Raw genomic sequence first — 17,142 nt, 5'->3', positions numbered from 1 at the left:
ATTAGCACCAGCCCCCAGCCAAATGCTGGTGAAATAATATGCAAGTGGCTGGTAGATTTGCTTCACTCAGCAGCGAAAAGAACAATGGTCATGTGAATCTCTTTTTGTTTCCCAATATTTTATTTTATTTTATTTCTGAACAACGCACAGACGAGACAAACCAACATGCTCAGACACAGGAAAAGAAAAGAAACCATACATAGATTATCGACATTGGTTATTACAACGTAATTACCAGCTTCTTAACCCATTGATACCTGATGCAGCATTTGTGTGTGTATCCCTTTAAGACCGCGAACCGCGTGAACGCGGTTCGCGGTCTTAAAGGGATACGCACACAAATGAGGGATATACACGCAAATGCTGCATCAGGTATCAATGGGATAAGGTGCTTATGTGCTTGTGAGATATTGTGCCTGGGATCCCACGCAAGGGGTCCATGAGAAACCAGCCAGGCGACGAGGCACCCGTCACCCCTAACCTCGTCGAGGTAGGCTAGAGACGGGCCCCAATTGGTTGAAAACTTTGTAAGTGAATTGCTCCCCAGGAACCTAAGCCTCTCCATCCGTATAACAGAGGGCATGTCCTTCAACCACAGTTGGAAAGAAGGTGAAGAGGAGGACTTCCATTCCTTCAAAATTAGATTTTTTTTTTTTTTTTTTTTTTGCAACAGTTGTCCCCAGTGTCAGAGATTGTTGCACAGCTGTAGGGAAGTCAGAGAGGACTCAGTCCGAGCAGCCGAAGATAGCGAGTTCTGCCTCTGGCTGAAGGGTTATTTTTTTGTAGGCCTTAGAACGTCATGTAAATCTATTGGGTGGCTGGTCAAATTTGAACATTCACTAGCCACTTGGCCGGTGGACAAAGAAAGTTAAATTTGGCCCTTGTTTATTTGACATGCTAATCCAGGGCAACTCACATTTAGGGGGCTGGTGAGAGTTCAGTTTCTTGCTGAACACAACACGATAGATGGCTTTTCTTCCCCACATTGTCTGCTGCAGGGATTGAACCCGTAACCTTACGGCAACAGCAGGGCTCTCTCTACTAATAAGCCAGCCTACTAACAGTACCAGTCAGTTTAATAAGCCAGCCTACTAACAGTACCAGTCAGTTTTATAAGCCAGCCTACTAACAGTACCAGTCAGTTTAATAAGCCAGCCTACTAACAGTACCAGTCAGTTTTGGGCCTCTTCAGTTTTGCTTTGCTTGAACGTTTCATCTGGACACTTGTTGACTACTAGTTAGTAGTTAGTTAAAGTCGAGCTGAACCCAAAAATTACTTTTCTTTCCTTTTAGTTCAAATACCTGGGTATGAAGAAGTGCACCTATTTAATAATGTATGCAAAAAAAAAAATCTTTAGTTTTTCACACTTTTTCACATCAAAAGTTCATTTTTCAAGATTTCATTGATGACAGTAATCTACAGTTTGCTGACGTCACTAGTACTATCAAATTTCTACCCCATTTCAACCAATCATATCACGACATGGCAGCTGTCAATCAAATCTTCATTTCAGGATAATTTTCTCTTCCAAAAGAAAGAGAAAATGGCGCCTAGTGCCTGTCATCTGGCAGAATTCCTATCCCATAAACTAACTACTAACTTGGCCAATTGTATGAAACAAAAACGGTAATGTCTAAGAAAATGCAAAGAAATGTAACTGGCTCGTTAAAACGCACATTCCAGGAATATCGTATTTACAGCTGCGATAAAGGCACGCGCTTGAGGGGTCAGAGCCTGGTTGTCAGGGGTCGCACCTCGGAGATTCCATGCCGACGTGCTGCACTCTCCGCTCGGCAACACGAAGGCAGCTGGCTGCCTGCGGCTCCCTGAGCTCCACTCAGCCACTAAAACCTCGCGTCAGCACGCTCTTCCCGAGGAGAGCACCACAACACGCTGAATCCCACTCGATTTGGAGGCGGAACACGCCAGGATTGACCAAAGCACAATCCAGTCGTCTCCAGAATTGTCAAATAAAATCATCGACATATTACTATGACCCGCCTCTCAACCTGTCATCTCAGACAAGTTATGTTTTCAGTCTGAAACGGACTGCGACGCACGGGTTCAGTTCGACTTTAATGATGGTAGAAAGGTGCAGCGGGTGTGTGTGTGTGTGTGTGTGTGGTGTCACCCAACAGGAACTTGTTGCAGGTCCGGTCCGTGTGAACTCCTCGCATTGTTTGTGGAGAACGTGTTTTGGCTGTGGAGCAAAAGGATGGAAGCCTGGGCTCGAGCTGCTTTCCAGACTCTCGATTGGTCAGCCTTTAGAGAGACCTGGCACTCATTTATTAGCAAACATCTGTGCCGTTGAAATACATCCTTTCATTTTTTTCTCATTTGGAATTGTTCCTTCTCGTCCATTATTCATCAGCCTCCAACATGAACTGATTTTCATGGCTGCTCCATCTCTGCTCCGCTCGGCTCGGCTCCTAGCCGCTCTGTGTGTTGTATTGTGTGGGGCTATGTGGAATGGTTGGGGGAGGCCCAGGTTTATTTATCCTTCACTGTGAGGTTTACATTCTTCCTTTCCTCCCTGCTCTCTGTGTCTGCTCCTTCATACTTGGCTCCCTTCTCTATTTTTCCTATTATCTGAGAGATAACTACTGCAACGCACACATTGTTAGCAGGCCTTCAGGGTGGCAAATAATGAACACAGTTAGCAGCTCCGCTAAATGCTGGCACAATTGTTGCCGTGGCCGGTAAGTTCAATCTAACGCAGCCTAAGCTGTTTTGGGAGCTAACTGACCAGCCTGAGCTGGACCTTAGCGCGGGAGGGGGGTGTGATTCACAAGTTGACATAAAAGTTGGTTTTCTTCCCTGAATACCTTGTCGATGTAGTTTTACCACAGGAACTTCAGGTACAGTTAGACCGTCATCGATTTGTGTAACCAATGGATTAGGTTGATCTGTCAGTGTGTGTATAGTTCTGTGTTAATAACCCTTGTCTTCTTCTGCTGGTGTTCCTGCTACAGGTGCTGATTCACCTCGTGCTCCTGCCTGCCTGCTCGCCAGCATGAATCGTGCCCGTCAGCCCCCCCTGGTCACAGGCATCTCCCCCAACGAGGGTCCAGCCTGGACCAAAGTGACCATCCGTGGAGAGAACCTGGGGACCGGCCCAGCCGACCTCCTCGGTAACGCATTGACAGTATTAAGCACACGCACTGAGCCTTTTCTCTGCAGCTTGTTGGGAGATTCTACATTCATTTTGTTTTGATATTTAACTGATGCACACAGCATTAATTCATTTTCATAGAGAATGAAATATTCATTCTTTGTGTGATAATTGTCTTTAAAGTGCGTCCCCCATAATAATTTGTTTTTAATTAATTGATGTATTGTTTTTGTAGCTGTTGGGCCTGAGGGTAATTGTGGATATCTGCCTAGGTTTCCTACATGGCTTATTTCTGTATCAATCTTAGTACCTGCTGTGTGTGTTTTTTAAAGGGCCTATTAGGATACATGTATATGTCTCTATTCATCTATTGATATTGATATATAATGAGATGTCGAGGAATTATCTACTGTCATTTACATGTGATTGTTTTTTCTGTAAATAATTCCAGATGATGATTTCCCCCCTTATTGTTTAGCCTACATATTTGGGCAGCAACTGCTTTTGCTGGTGTGGAGGGCCGCAGGTGTTGAGTGTATGTAGAGGAAGCACTGGTTTATTTTGATTATTCAATTTCTGCTCAAGTGTTTAAGATATTGTGTAACTTGAGTTATATTCTCTGGTTTTATTGGCTTCTCCATCAACAAACCACAGTGGGCCCACATTTAAAAATAGATATGTATGAGGACAGGAGGCCCGGTTCTTATTTTTCCTCCTCATGAAAAGGATTTCATCACTTTCCACCGCTTTAATTTTCCCTTAATGAATCTCATAACTTGAGTAAAATATATCTCAAATTTTAACGAGATAAAAACTAATTTTGCCAAACATTTTTAAACATTGGACTTTCGATATGTATATTTAAATGTTTATTTTTTATATCTCTCCACAATATGAATTGTTTAATTTTAACTTGCTGTAATGTATACTTATAAATCAATCAATCAATCAATAAATATAAAACATGTTTTTGCTGCATTATACAAATGCTTTCATTAAAAAAGCTTTGCTAATGCACAAAGAACTTTAGACTTAACAATTAAGTGTAATTTCTGTCATGTTCACTCTGCCTCAGTCGGGCAGAAGGCTAGTCCATGTTAAGTTAATATTTGTTTTTTTGGGTTCATTGTTATTTACTTTTGCTTTTGACCACCAATAAATAGCATTTTGGGTTTGTCTTAGGGAAACAATTGCAACAAACCGATTAAACAATTTTTATCCTAATGGAGTTTTGTAAAGATAATATGCCTGAGAGATAGTTAACAATTGCATCTTAATATATTCCAAAATATTTATTTTAAGAATAAACCTAAAATGTAAACCTAACATATTCTGTTGACGCCAAGACAAATTAAATTATGTTTGTTTTACCATTCCATTAGACAATTTGAAAGTTATAATTTATGACTTTATAGTACAATGTATTCACCTTGTTCCAACGCGGGGGTCAGCCAATTACTTCCTGTTGTGTTTAACTTTACACTTCCTGTGCAGTACAGGACTTATATTGTCTCCATTGTGTTATCGGCCTCTACAATCATCTGCCACTCAATGTGAAGTTGCAGCCAGTCAGTCAGACTGAGCAGGTAAAACAGACGGCGTTTTGAACAGGAAGTCATAACGCATCTGGGTCAAGTGGGCGGGTCTAGATAAGGTGAATAGTACAAATAGAAGAAAATGTAAAAAAAAAAAAAAAGTTCTAAGATTGAGACATTGAACCTTGACCTCTTTCTGGAATAGAGATATTTTGCAAATATTGAGATAAGGTTACTCTGCCTAGATTGAGATATTCAAGAGCTAATCAACACACACATTAATACGTGAAAATATAGTTGTTCTTCTCCAAAGTCCAAGAGCTACAGATGGACCGTGGATCAACGTCTTGTTCTCATTATGTGTTTTTGGCCTGGTACTATTTCTCTCTGGTTCGACAATTTCTCTTGGAGCCTATTTCTCTGGTGCGAGTGGAGAGGTCTCACACACTCTGCTCTATTTCTCTGGTGCGAGTGGAGAGGGAGAAAGTCTCACACACTCTGCTCCATCTATTTCTCTGGTGCGAGTGGAGAGGGAGAAAGTCTCACACACTCTGCTCTATTTCTCTGGTGCGAGTGGAGAGGGAGAACGTCTCACACACTCTGCTCTATTTCTCTGGTGCGAGTGGAGAGGGAGAAAGTCTCACACACTCTGCTCCATCTATTTCTCTGGTGCGAGTGGAGAGGGAGAAAGTCTCACACACTCTGCTCTATTTCTCTGGTGCGAGTGGAGAGGGAGAAAGTCTCACACACTCTGCTCTATTTCTCTGGTGCGAGTGGAGAGGGAGAAAGTCTCACACACTCTGCTCTATTTCTCTGGTGCGAGTGGAGAGGGAGAAAGTCTCACACACTCTGCTCTATTTCTCTGGTGCGAGTGGAGAGGGAGAAAGTCTCACACACTCTGCTCTATTTCTCTGGTGCGAGTGGAGAGGGAGAACGTCTCACACACTCTGCTCCATCTATTTCTCTGGTGCGAGTGGAGAGGGAGAAAGTCTCACACACTCTGCTCTATTTCTCTGGTGCGAGTAGAGAGGGAGAAAGTCTCACACACTCTGCTCCATCTATTTCTCTGGTGCGAGTGGAGAGGGAGAAAGTCTCACACACTCTGCTCTATTTCTCTGGTGCGAGTGGAGAGGGAGAAAGTCTCACACACTCTGCTCTATTTCTCTGGTGCGAGTGGAGAGGGAGAACGTCTCACACACTCTGCTCCATCTATTTCTCTGGTGCGAGTGGAGAGGGAGAAAGTCTCACACACTCTGCTCTATTTCTCTGGTGCGAGTAGAGAGGGAGAAAGTCTCACACACTCTGCTCCATCTATTTCTCTGGTGCGAGTGGAGAGGGAGAAAGTCTCACACACTCTGCTCTATTTCTCTGGTGCGAGTAGAGAGGGAGAAAGTCTCACACACTCTGCTCTATTTCTCTGGTGCGAGTGGAGAGGGAGAAAGTCTCACACACTCTGCTCTATTTCTCTGGTGCGAGTAGAGAGGGAGAAAGTCTCACACACTCTGCTCTATTTCTCTGGTGCGAGTGGAGAGGGAGAAAGTCTCACACACTCTGCTCTATTTCTCTGGTGCGAGTAGAGAGGGAGAAAGTCTCACACACTCTGCTCCATCTATTTCTCTGGTGCGAGTGGAGAGGGAGAAAGTCTCACACACTCTGCTCTATTTCTCTGGTGCGAGTAGAGAGGGAGAAAGTCTCACACACTCTGCTCTATTTCTCTGGTGCGAGTGGAGAGGGAGAAAGTCTCACACACTCTGCTCTATTTCTCTGGTGCGAGTAGAGAGGGAGAAAGTCTCACACACTCTGCTCCATCTATTTCTCTGGTGCGAGTGGAGAGGGAGAAAGTCTCACACACTCTGCTCTATTTCTCTGGTGCGAGTGGAGAGGGAGAAAGTCTCACACACTCTGCTCTATTTCTCTGGTGCGAGTGGAGAGGGAGAAAGTCTCACACACTCTGCTCTATTTCTCTGGTGCGAGTGGAGAGGGAGAAAGTCTCACACACTCTGCTCTATTTCTCTGGTGCGAGTGGAGAGGGAGAAAGTCTCACACACTCTGCTCTATTTCTCTGGTGCGAGTGGAGAGGGAGAAAGTCTCACACACTCTGCTCTATTTCTCTGGTGCGAGTAGAGAGGGAGAAAGTCTCACACACTCTGCTCTATTTCTCTGGTGCGAGTGGAGAGGGAGAAAGTCTCACACACTCTGCTCTATTTCTCTGGTGCGAGTGGAGAGGGAGAAAGTCTCACACACTCTGCTCTATTTCTCTGGTGCGAGTGGAGAGGGAGAAAGTCTCACACACTCTGCTCCATACTTGGCAGGCCTTGTTCTGACCAATGATACGGGTCTATTTCTGACCATGAATGTCCCTAGGGCCTGGAATTAGCCAATTAGATATGCACAAGTAAGAGAGTGTGTGTGTGTGTGTGTGTGTGTGTGTGTGTGTGTGTGTGTGTGTGTGTGTGTGAAAACAAAGTGGCCAGCCGAGAACAGAGGCAGGAAATGGACTCTAATGGGCGTATTATTCACGGTTTTATGGGCTATTTGTTGATCAACTCTCGCAGGCTTTTATGAAGTTTGATTATACACACACGACACGTGAAGCTTTTTAAATACGCTTGGCTGGAAATGTCAAAGTCATCTTCATCTTTCTCTTCCCCGTCTGTCTTCTGCCGTCAAAATAGTTTTCAAGAGGGTCTAAAAAGACGAGGCAGTGTTTCCCCCTAGAACATTTTTCAGGCCTGGAGGGATTTCCAAACGTACCCCGACCGCAACGGTGGGGGCCCTTGCTGGCGACGCTAAACTTTTAGCTAACCTGTACGCATCTATGTTCGCAATGGCATCCCAAGTATCATCATGCTATTATGGGATGCGATGCAAACAGTTGTAGTATGGGATATGCGTTTCCCAGGCAACGACACACGTTTTGGAACAGCGCCGCACGCTGGCACGATGCTCCTAAAAGCAAAATGCTTATTGTTTTGAATGATTTGGCATCTTCTATTACTGTCAACACCAGTATTGTTGTATTGTAATAATATGCCATAACGGTTTATTGAAATTTTGGGGAGAGCAGAAAAACAGGAAAAAAAATCTAAAAAATGTAAAAACAAAAAAACAAAAACAAAATCTGGCCTGGGATGGGCGCCGTTGGCCTGGTGGGCCTGCCAGGCCTGTAGAATGGTAGGGGAAACACTGGGAGGACAGATGCAGGGAGAGAGTGCATAGTGTGTCAGTAATGACAGATGTAGGGAGAGAGTGCATAGTGTGTCAGTAATGACATGTAGGGAGAGAGTGCATAGTGTGTCAGTAATGACAGATGTAGGGAGAGAGTGCATAGTGTGTCAGTAATGACAGATGTAGGGAGAGAGTGCATAGTGTGTCAGTAATGACAGATGTAGGGAGAGAGTGCATAGTGTGTCAGTAATGACAGATGTGGGGAGAGAGTGCATAGTGTGTCAGTAATGACAGATGTAGGGAGAGAGTGCATAGTGTGTCAGTAATGACAGATGTAGGGAGAGAGTGCATAGTGTGTCAGTAATGACAGATGTAGGGAGAGAGTGCATAGTGTGTCAGTAATGACAGATGTAGGGAGAGAGTGCATAGTGTGTCAGTAATGACAGATGTGGGGAGAGAGTGCATAGTGTGTCAGTAATGACATGTAGGGAGAGAGTGCATAGTGTGTCAGTAATGACAGATGTAGGGAGAGAGTGCATAGTGTGTCAGTAATGACAGATGTAGGGAGAGAGTGCATAGTGTGTCAGTAATGACAGATGTAGGGAGAGAGTGCATAGTGTGTCAGTAATGACAGATGTAGGGAGAGAGTGCATAGTGTGTCAGTAATGACAGATGTAGGGAGAGAGTGCATAGTGTGTCAGTAATGACAGATGTAGGGAGAGAGTGCATAGTGTGTCAGTAATGACAGATGTAGGGAGAGAGTGCATAGTGTGTCAGTAATGACAGATGTAGGGAGAGAGTGCATAGTGTGTCAGTAATGACAGATGTGGGGAGAGAGTGCATAGTGTGTCAGTAATGACAGATGTAGGCAGAGAGTGCATAGTGTGTCAGTAATGACATGTAGGGAGAGAGTGCATAGTGTGTCAGTAATGACAGATGTAGGGAGAGAGTGCATAGTGTGTCAGTAAGGACATGTAGGGAGAGAGTGCATAGTGTGTCAGTAATGACAGATGTAGGCAGAGAGTGCATAGTGTGTCAGTAATGACAGATGTAGGCAGAGAGTGCATAGTGTGTCAGTAATGACAGATGTAGGGAGAGAGTGCATAGTGTGTCAGTAATGACATGTAGGGAGAGAGTGCATAGTGTGTCAGTAATGACAGATGTAGGCAGAGAGTGCATAGTGTGTCAGTAGTGACAGATGTAGGGAGAGAGTGCATAGTGTGTCACTAATGACAGATGTAGGGAGAGAGTGCATAGTGTGTCACTAATGACAGATGCAGGGAGAGAGTGCATAGTGTGTCAGTAGTGACAGATGTAGGGAGAGAGTGCATAGTGTGTCAGTAAGGACAGATGTAGGCAGAGAGTGCATAGTGTGTCAGTAATGACATGTAGGGAGAGAGTGCATAGTGTGTCACTAATGACAGATGCAGGGAGAGAGTGCATAGTGTGTCAGTAATGACAGATGTAGGGAGAGAGTGCATAGTGTGTCAGTAATGACAGATGTGGGGAGAGAGTGCATAGTGTGTCAGTAATGACAGATGTAGGCAGAGAGTGCATAGTGTGTCAGTAATGACATGTAGGGAGAGAGTGCATAGTGTGTCAGTAATGACAGATGTAGGGAGAGAGTGCATAGTGTGTCAGTAAGGACATGTAGGGAGAGAGTGCATAGTGTGTCAGTAATGACAGATGCAGGGAGAGAGTGCATAGTGTGTCAGTAATGACATGTAGGGAGAGAGTGCATAGTGTGTCAGTAATGACAGATGTAGGGAGAGAGTGCATAGTGTGTCAGTAATGACATGTAGGGAGAGAGTGCATAGTGTGTCAGTAGTGACAGATGTAGGGAGAGAGTGCATAGTGTGTCACTAATGACATGTAGGGAGAGAGTGCATAGTGTGTCACTAATGACAGATGTAGGGAGAGAGTGCATAGTGTGTCACTAATGACAGATGCAGGGAGAGAGTGCATAGTGTGTCAGTAGTGACAGATGTAGGGAGAGAGTGCATAGTGTGTCAGTAAGGACAGATGTAGGGAGAGAGTGCATAGTGTGTCAGTAAGGACAGATGTAGGCAGAGAGTGCATAGTGTGTCAGTAATGACATGTAGGGAGAGAGTGCATAGTGTGTCAGTAATGACAGATGCAGGGAGAGAGTGCATAGTGTGTCAGTAAGGACAGATGCAGGGAGAGAGTGCATAGTGTGTCAGTAAGGACAGATGTAGGCAGAGAGTGCATAGTGTGTCAGTAATGACATGTAGGGAGAGAGTGCATAGTGTGTCACTAATGACAGATGCAGGGAGAGAGTGCATAGTGTGTCAGTAATGACAGATGTAGGGAGAGAGTGCATAGTGTGTCACTAATGACAGATGCAGGGAGAGAGTGCATAGTGTGTCAGTAATGACAGATGTAGGGAGAGAGTGCATAGTGTGTCAGTAAGGACAGATGCAGGGAGAGAGTGCATAGTGTGTCAGTAATGACATGTAGGGAGAGAGTGCATAGTGTGTCAGTAATGACAGATGTAGGGAGAGAGTGCATAGTGTGTCAGTATGTAAGGACAGATGTAGGGAGAGAGTGCATAGTGTGTCAGTAATGACAGATGTAGGGAGAGAGTGCATAGTGTGTCAGTAATGACAGATGTAGGGAGAGAGTGCATAGTGTGTCAGTAATGACAGATGTAGGGAGAGAGTGCATAGTGTGTCAGTAATGACAGATGTGGGGAGAGAGTGCATAGTGTGTCAGTAATGACAGATGTAGGCAGAGAGTGCATAGTGTGTCAGTAATGACATGTAGGGAGAGAGTGCATAGTGTGTCAGTAATGACAGATGTAGGGAGAGAGTGCATAGTGTGTCAGTAAGGACATGTAGGGAGAGAGTGCATAGTGTGTCAGTAATGACAGATGTAGGGAGAGAGTGCATAGTGTGTCAGTAATGACATGTAGGGAGAGAGTGCATAGTGTGTCAGTAGTGACAGATGTAGGGAGAGAGTGCATAGTGTGTCACTAATGACAGATGTAGGGAGAGAGTGCATAGTGTGTCACTAATGACAGATGCAGGGAGAGAGTGCATAGTGTGTCAGTAGTGACAGATGTAGGGAGAGAGTGCATAGTGTGTCAGTAAGGACAGATGTAGGCAGAGAGTGCATAGTGTGTCAGTAATGACATGTAGGGAGAGAGTGCATAGTGTGTCACTAATGACAGATGCAGGGAGAGAGTGCATAGTGTGTCAGTAATGACAGATGTAGGGAGAGAGTGCATAGTGTGTCAGTAATGACAGATGTGGGGAGAGAGTGCATAGTGTGTCAGTAATGACAGATGTAGGCAGAGAGTGCATAGTGTGTCAGTAATGACATGTAGGGAGAGAGTGCATAGTGTGTCAGTAATGACAGATGTAGGGAGAGAGTGCATAGTGTGTCAGTAAGGACATGTAGGGAGAGAGTGCATAGTGTGTCAGTAATGACAGATGCAGGGAGAGAGTGCATAGTGTGTCAGTAATGACATGTAGGGAGAGAGTGCATAGTGTGTCAGTAATGACAGATGTAGGGAGAGAGTGCATAGTGTGTCAGTAATGACATGTAGGGAGAGAGTGCATAGTGTGTCAGTAGTGACAGATGTAGGGAGAGAGTGCATAGTGTGTCACTAATGACAGATGTAGGGAGAGAGTGCATAGTGTGTCACTAATGACAGATGCAGGGAGAGAGTGCATAGTGTGTCAGTAGTGACAGATGTAGGGAGAGAGTGCATAGTGTGTCAGTAAGGACAGATGTAGGCAGAGAGTGCATAGTGTGTCAGTAATGACATGTAGGGAGAGAGTGCATAGTGTGTCACTAATGACAGATGCAGGGAGAGAGTGCATAGTGTGTCAGTAATGACAGATGTAGGGAGAGAGTGCATAGTGTGTCAGTAAGGACAGATGCAGGGAGAGAGTGCATAGTGTGTCAGTAATGACATGTAGGGAGAGAGTGCATAGTGTGTCAGTAATGACAGATGTAGGGAGAGAGTGCATAGTGTGTCAGTATGTAAGGACAGATGTAGGGAGAGAGTGCATAGTGTGTCAGTAATGACAGATGTAGGGAGAGAGTGCATAGTGTGTCAGTAATGACAGATGTAGGGAGAGAGTGCATAGTGTGTCAGTAATGACAGATGTAGGGAGAGAGTGCATAGTGTGTCAGTATGTAAGGACAGATGTAGGGAGAGAGTGCATAGTGTGTCAGTAAGGACAGATGCAGGGAGAGAGTGCATAGTGTGTCAGTAATGACATGTAGGGAGAGAGTGCATAGTGTGTCAGTAATGACAGATGTAGGGAGAGAGTGCATAGTGTGTCAGTAATGACATGTAGGGAGAGAGTGCATAGTGTGTCAGTAATGACAGATGTAGGGAGAGAGTGCATAGTGTGTCAGTATTGACAGATGTAGGGAGAGAGTGCATAGTGTGTCAGTAATGACAGATGTAGGGAGAGAGTGCATAGTGTGTCAGTAATGACAGATGTAGGGAGAGAGTGCATAGTGTGTCAGTAATGACAGATGTAGGGAGAGAGTGCATAGTGTGTCAGTAATGACAGATGTAGGGAGAGAGTGCATAGTGTGTCAGTATTGACAGATGTAGGGAGAGAGTGCATAGTGTGTCAGTAATGACAGATGTAGGGAGAGAGTGCATAGTGTGTCAGTAATGACAGATGTAGGGAGAGAGTGCATAGTGTGTCATTAATGACAGATGTAGGGAGAGAGTGCATAGTGTGTCAGTAATGACATGTAGGGAGAGAGTGCATAGTGTGTCACTAATGACAGATGCAGGGAGAGAGTGCATAGTGTGTCAGTAATGACAGATGTAGGGAGAGAGTGCATAGTGTGTCAGTAATGACATGTAGGGAGAGAGTGCATAGTGTGTCACTAATGACAGATGCAGGGAGAGAGTGCATAGTGTGTCAGTAATGACAGATGTAGGGAGAGAGTGCATAGTGTGTCAGTAAGGACAGATGTAGGGAGAGAGTGCATAGTGTGTCAGTAATGACATGTAGGGAGAGAGTGCATAGTGTGTCACTAATGACAGATGCAGGGAGAGAGTGCATAGTGTGTCAGTAATGACAGATGTAGGGAGAGAGTGCATAGTGTGTCAGTAATGACATGTAGGGAGAGAGTGCATAGTGTGTCAGTAATGACATGTAGGGAGAGAGTGCATAGTGTGTCAGTAATGACAGATGTAGGGAGAGAGTGCATAGTGTGTCAGTAATGACAGATGTAGGGAGAGAGTGCATAGTGTGTCACTAATGACAGATGCAGGGAGAGAGTGCATAGTGTGTCAGTAATGACAGATGTAGGGAGAGAGTGCATAGTGTGTCAGTAATGACAGATGCAGGGAGAGAGTGCATAGTGTGTCAGTAATGACAGATGTAGGGAGAGAGTGCATAGTGTGTCAGTAAGGACAGATGTAGGGAGAGAGTGCATAGTGTGTCAGTAATGACAGATGTAGGGAGAGAGTGCATAGTGTGTCAGTAATGACATGTAGGGAGAGAGTGCATAGTGTGTCAGTAATGACAGATGTAGGGAGAGAGTGCATAGTGTGTCACTAATGACATGTAGGGAGAGAGTGCATAGTGTGTCAGTAATGACATGTAGGGAGAGAGTGCATAGTGTGTCAGTAATGACAGATGCAGGGAGAGAGTGCATAGTGTGTCACTAATGACAGATGCAGGGAGAGAGTGCATAGTGTGTCAGTATGTAAGGACAGATGTAGGGAGAGAGTGCATAGTGTGTCAGTAAGGACAGATGCAGGGAAAGAGTGCATAGTGTGTCAGTAATGACATGTAGGGAGAGAGTGCATAGTGTGTCAGTAATGACAGATGTAGGGAGAGAGTGCATAGTGTGTCAGTAAGGACAGATGTAGGCAGAGAGTGCATAGTGTGTCAGTAATGACAGATGTAGGGAGAGAGTGCATAGTGTGTCAGTAAGGACAGATGTAGGGAGAGAGTGCATAGTGTGTCAGTAATGACAGATGTAGGGAGAGAGTGCATAGTGTGTCAGTAATGACAGATGTAGGCAGAGAGTGCATAGTGTGTCAGTAATGACAGATGTAGGGAGAGAGTGCATAGTGTGTCAGTAATGACAGATGTAGGGAGAGAGTGCATAGTGTGTCAGTAATGACAGATGTAGGCAGAGAGTGCATAGTGTGTCAGTAATGACAGATGTAGGCAGAGAGTGCATAGTGTGTCAGTAATGACAGATGTAGGGAGAGAGTGCATAGTGTGTCAGTAGTGACAGATGTAGGGAGAGAGTGCATAGTGTGTCAGTAATGACAGATGTAGGCAGAGAGTGCATAGTGTGTCAGTAATGACAGATGTAGGCAGAGAGTGCATAGTGTGTCAGTAATGACATGTAGACAGAGAGTGCGTAGTGTGTCAGTAATGACAGATGTAGGGAGAGAGTGCATAGTGTGTCAGTAATGACATGTAGGGAGAGAGTGCATAGTGTGTCAGTAATGACAGATGTAGGGAGAGAGTGCATAGTGTGTCAGTAATGACATGTAGGGAGAGAGTGCATAGTGTGTCAGTAATGACATGTAGGGAGAGAGTGCATAGTGTGTTAGTAATGACATGTAGGGAGAGAGTGCATAGTGTGTCAGTAATGACAGATGTAGGCAGAGAGTGCATAGTGTGTCAGTAATGACAGATGTAGGCAGAGAGTGCATAGTGTGTCAGTAATGACATGTAGGGAGAGAGTGCATAGTGTGTCAGTAATGACAGATGTAGGGAGAGAGTGCATAGTGTGTCAGTAATGACAGATGTAGGGAGAGAGTGCATAGTGTGTCAGTAATGACAGATGTAGGGAGAGAGTGCATAGTGTGTCAGTAATGACAGATGTAGGCAGAGAGTGCATAGTGTGTCAGTAATGACAGATGTAGGGAGAGAGTGCATAGTGTGTCAGTAATGACAGATGTAGGGAGAGAGTGCATAGTGTGTCAGTAATGACAGATGTAGGGAGAGAGTGCATAGTGTGTCAGTAATGACAGATGTAGGGAGAGAGTGCATAGTGTGTCAGTAATAAGCCACTTAGCGGTGAAGTGACACTCGTTAGGCTGCGGATAGGTTGACGGAGCTGAGTGAGAGGAAGGAAGGTCAGGGCCACCCACACCCACCGTGACCCCAACTTGAACTTTGACCCCGGGTGACAGGTTGACTAAACTTGCAGATAAAGACGCCAATTGCTGTGAGGGGTGCTTGTGAGTGTGCCCCTCTTCTCTTGCCTCAGGTTGCCTTGTGTTTCGAGGCTACGGCTTGTTAATTTGACATGTCAGCGTGTCCATATCTCTTTGCTGTCTCACCTTCTCCCTCCTTCTCCTCCCCTCACGCCCTCCTCTCAGGTCTGTCCATCTGCGGCCACAACTGCCTGCTGACGGCCGAGTGGATGTCGGCCAGCAAAATCGTGTGTCGCGTGGGTCCTGCCAAAGACGACAAGGGAGAGATCATTGTCACCACCAAGTCTGGAGGTCACGGCACCTCCACGGTCTCCTTCAAATTGCTCAAGCCAGACAAGATTGGTAAGAAGACCCAAGCAAACACAATACAACACAGTTCTAACAGGGGCACACATGATTCACTGTACAGCCTGTGCACGAAGAGTTAAGAGTGAATATTGCAACTAGGGCTGCCGGCACTAACCATTCTTTTCATTATTTTCTCGATTAATCGATGAGTTGTTTGGTCTATGAAATGTCAGAAAATGGTAGCAAATGACGATCAGTGTTTCCCAAAGCTCAAGATGATGCTCTCAAATGTCTTGTTTTGTCCACAACTCAAAGATATCAGTTTACTGTCATACAGGAGTAAAGAAACCAGAAAATATTCACATTTAAGAAGCTGGAATCAGATACTTTACACCTTTTCTCTTAAAACTTTACTCAAAACAGTTAATCGATTATCAAAATAGTTGTTGATTAATTTTCTGTCGATCGACTAATCGATTAGTCGTGGCAGCTCGATGCAAACCAACAACCACTTTCCTACGATACTGTGTATTTGATGTGCGTGTGTGCAAAACGTGCGCACGTGTGCGTGAGTGAGCCCGTGTCTGGGACGTGTAGTCGAGCCCGGTGACATGTCACGTTCATGCCTGCCCCCGTGTCCCACAGGTATCCTGACATGTCACGTTCATGCCTGCCTCTGTGTCCCACAGGTATCCTGGACCAGTCTGCAGTGTGGGTGGATGAGATGAACTACTACGACATGAGGACTGACCGCAACAAAGGCATCTCCCCCCTCTCCCTGCGACCAAGCAATCCACTGGGCATTGACATAGACAAGTACGCAACGAGAACATGATGTACACACACGCACACACACACACACAGACACACACACACACACAGACACACACACACACACACACACACACACACACACACACACACACACACACACAGATCCCTCAACACAATCACACAGCCGTAAACACAGGCGCACTGGTCATTGAGTCATGGTTGACATCCCTAAACAGAAACAAACTCTCCCCATGTGCAGGCATTTTAAATATGATGCCAACACAGCGATGTCTGAACCGCCTGGCTGTAACCGCTGCACATCGGGAGTGGAAACAAAATGATTGTGTATAAAGAGGAGAGAAAGAGGGAAGGCAGCGAGCGGAGAACATGGAGACTCCTTCATAGCAGAGCAGAGCAGTTTGGTGCTGCCTCTAGGGCTGTCACTTTTTATTCGAAATTCGAATTTAACTTTGAATGTGGGGGAGGAGGGCATGTTCGAATGTATAATTGACCCGTTTTATTTTTTTTTATTTTTTTTTATTTAACCTAAATTAACCAACTGCTGCTTGCTGGTAATGTTAATCCCATGTCAGAAAAAGTCTCCAGATTTGTCGCGTTAGCCTCTTCTGAGAAAGATTGTCTCCAGGGTCTGAAAAGTTGTCTCGAGTTGGATGCAGTCAAAAAAAAAGTTTTTTTTTTTTATTCACCAAAAAACTTCGAATATATTCGAACATTTTGCGGACAATTAAAGTTCGTTCGAACTTTATTTTGGGAAAAAGTGACAGCTCTAGCCGCCTCCCACGTCCCCGGGCAGCCAGAGTAGTCGAGGCTGTGATGTATAGTTTGTGTTGTCAAGTTGTGGCGTTTCTGCCTTAGTGTTTGTTTAGTTTAGAGGGGCCGGGGGGCAAGTGACCGCTCGTGGCCAGAGACTAGACCCCCGTAAACACGCTGTTAACCCCTCTGTACCATTCACCCGCCTTTCCACGGTTTGCACTCTAAAACATCCAGCACACTAAATCTACACCGTTGTATTTGACAATCGTATATTATGAGGGGGTGCCCCAACGTTTTTTTTTACACTTCA

General features: G+C 45.1%; 1 protein-coding gene across 1 annotated transcript in view; it reads left to right on the top strand.

The window, feature by feature from the left end:
• exoc2 (exocyst complex component 2) overlaps window positions 1–17,142 on the top strand; it is a 97,367-nt gene that overhangs the window by 12,865 nt on the left and 67,360 nt on the right. Inside the window, exons 2-4 of the mRNA XM_083648447.1 lie at window positions 2,974–3,132; window positions 15,162–15,338; window positions 15,974–16,100. Of these exons, the coding sequence (XP_083504573.1) occupies window positions 3,015–3,132; window positions 15,162–15,338; window positions 15,974–16,100 (422 nt within the window). The 5' untranslated portion in view covers window positions 2,974–3,014. The remainder of the gene's footprint in view (window positions 1–2,973; window positions 3,133–15,161; window positions 15,339–15,973; window positions 16,101–17,142) is intronic.

Source organism: Poromitra crassiceps (genome assembly GCF_964638095.1).
Source record: "Poromitra crassiceps genome assembly, chromosome: 12".
Classification (NCBI taxonomy): domain Eukaryota; kingdom Metazoa; phylum Chordata; class Actinopteri; order Beryciformes; family Melamphaidae; genus Poromitra; species Poromitra crassiceps.
This window is presented reverse-complemented; position numbering and strand designations above follow the sequence as displayed.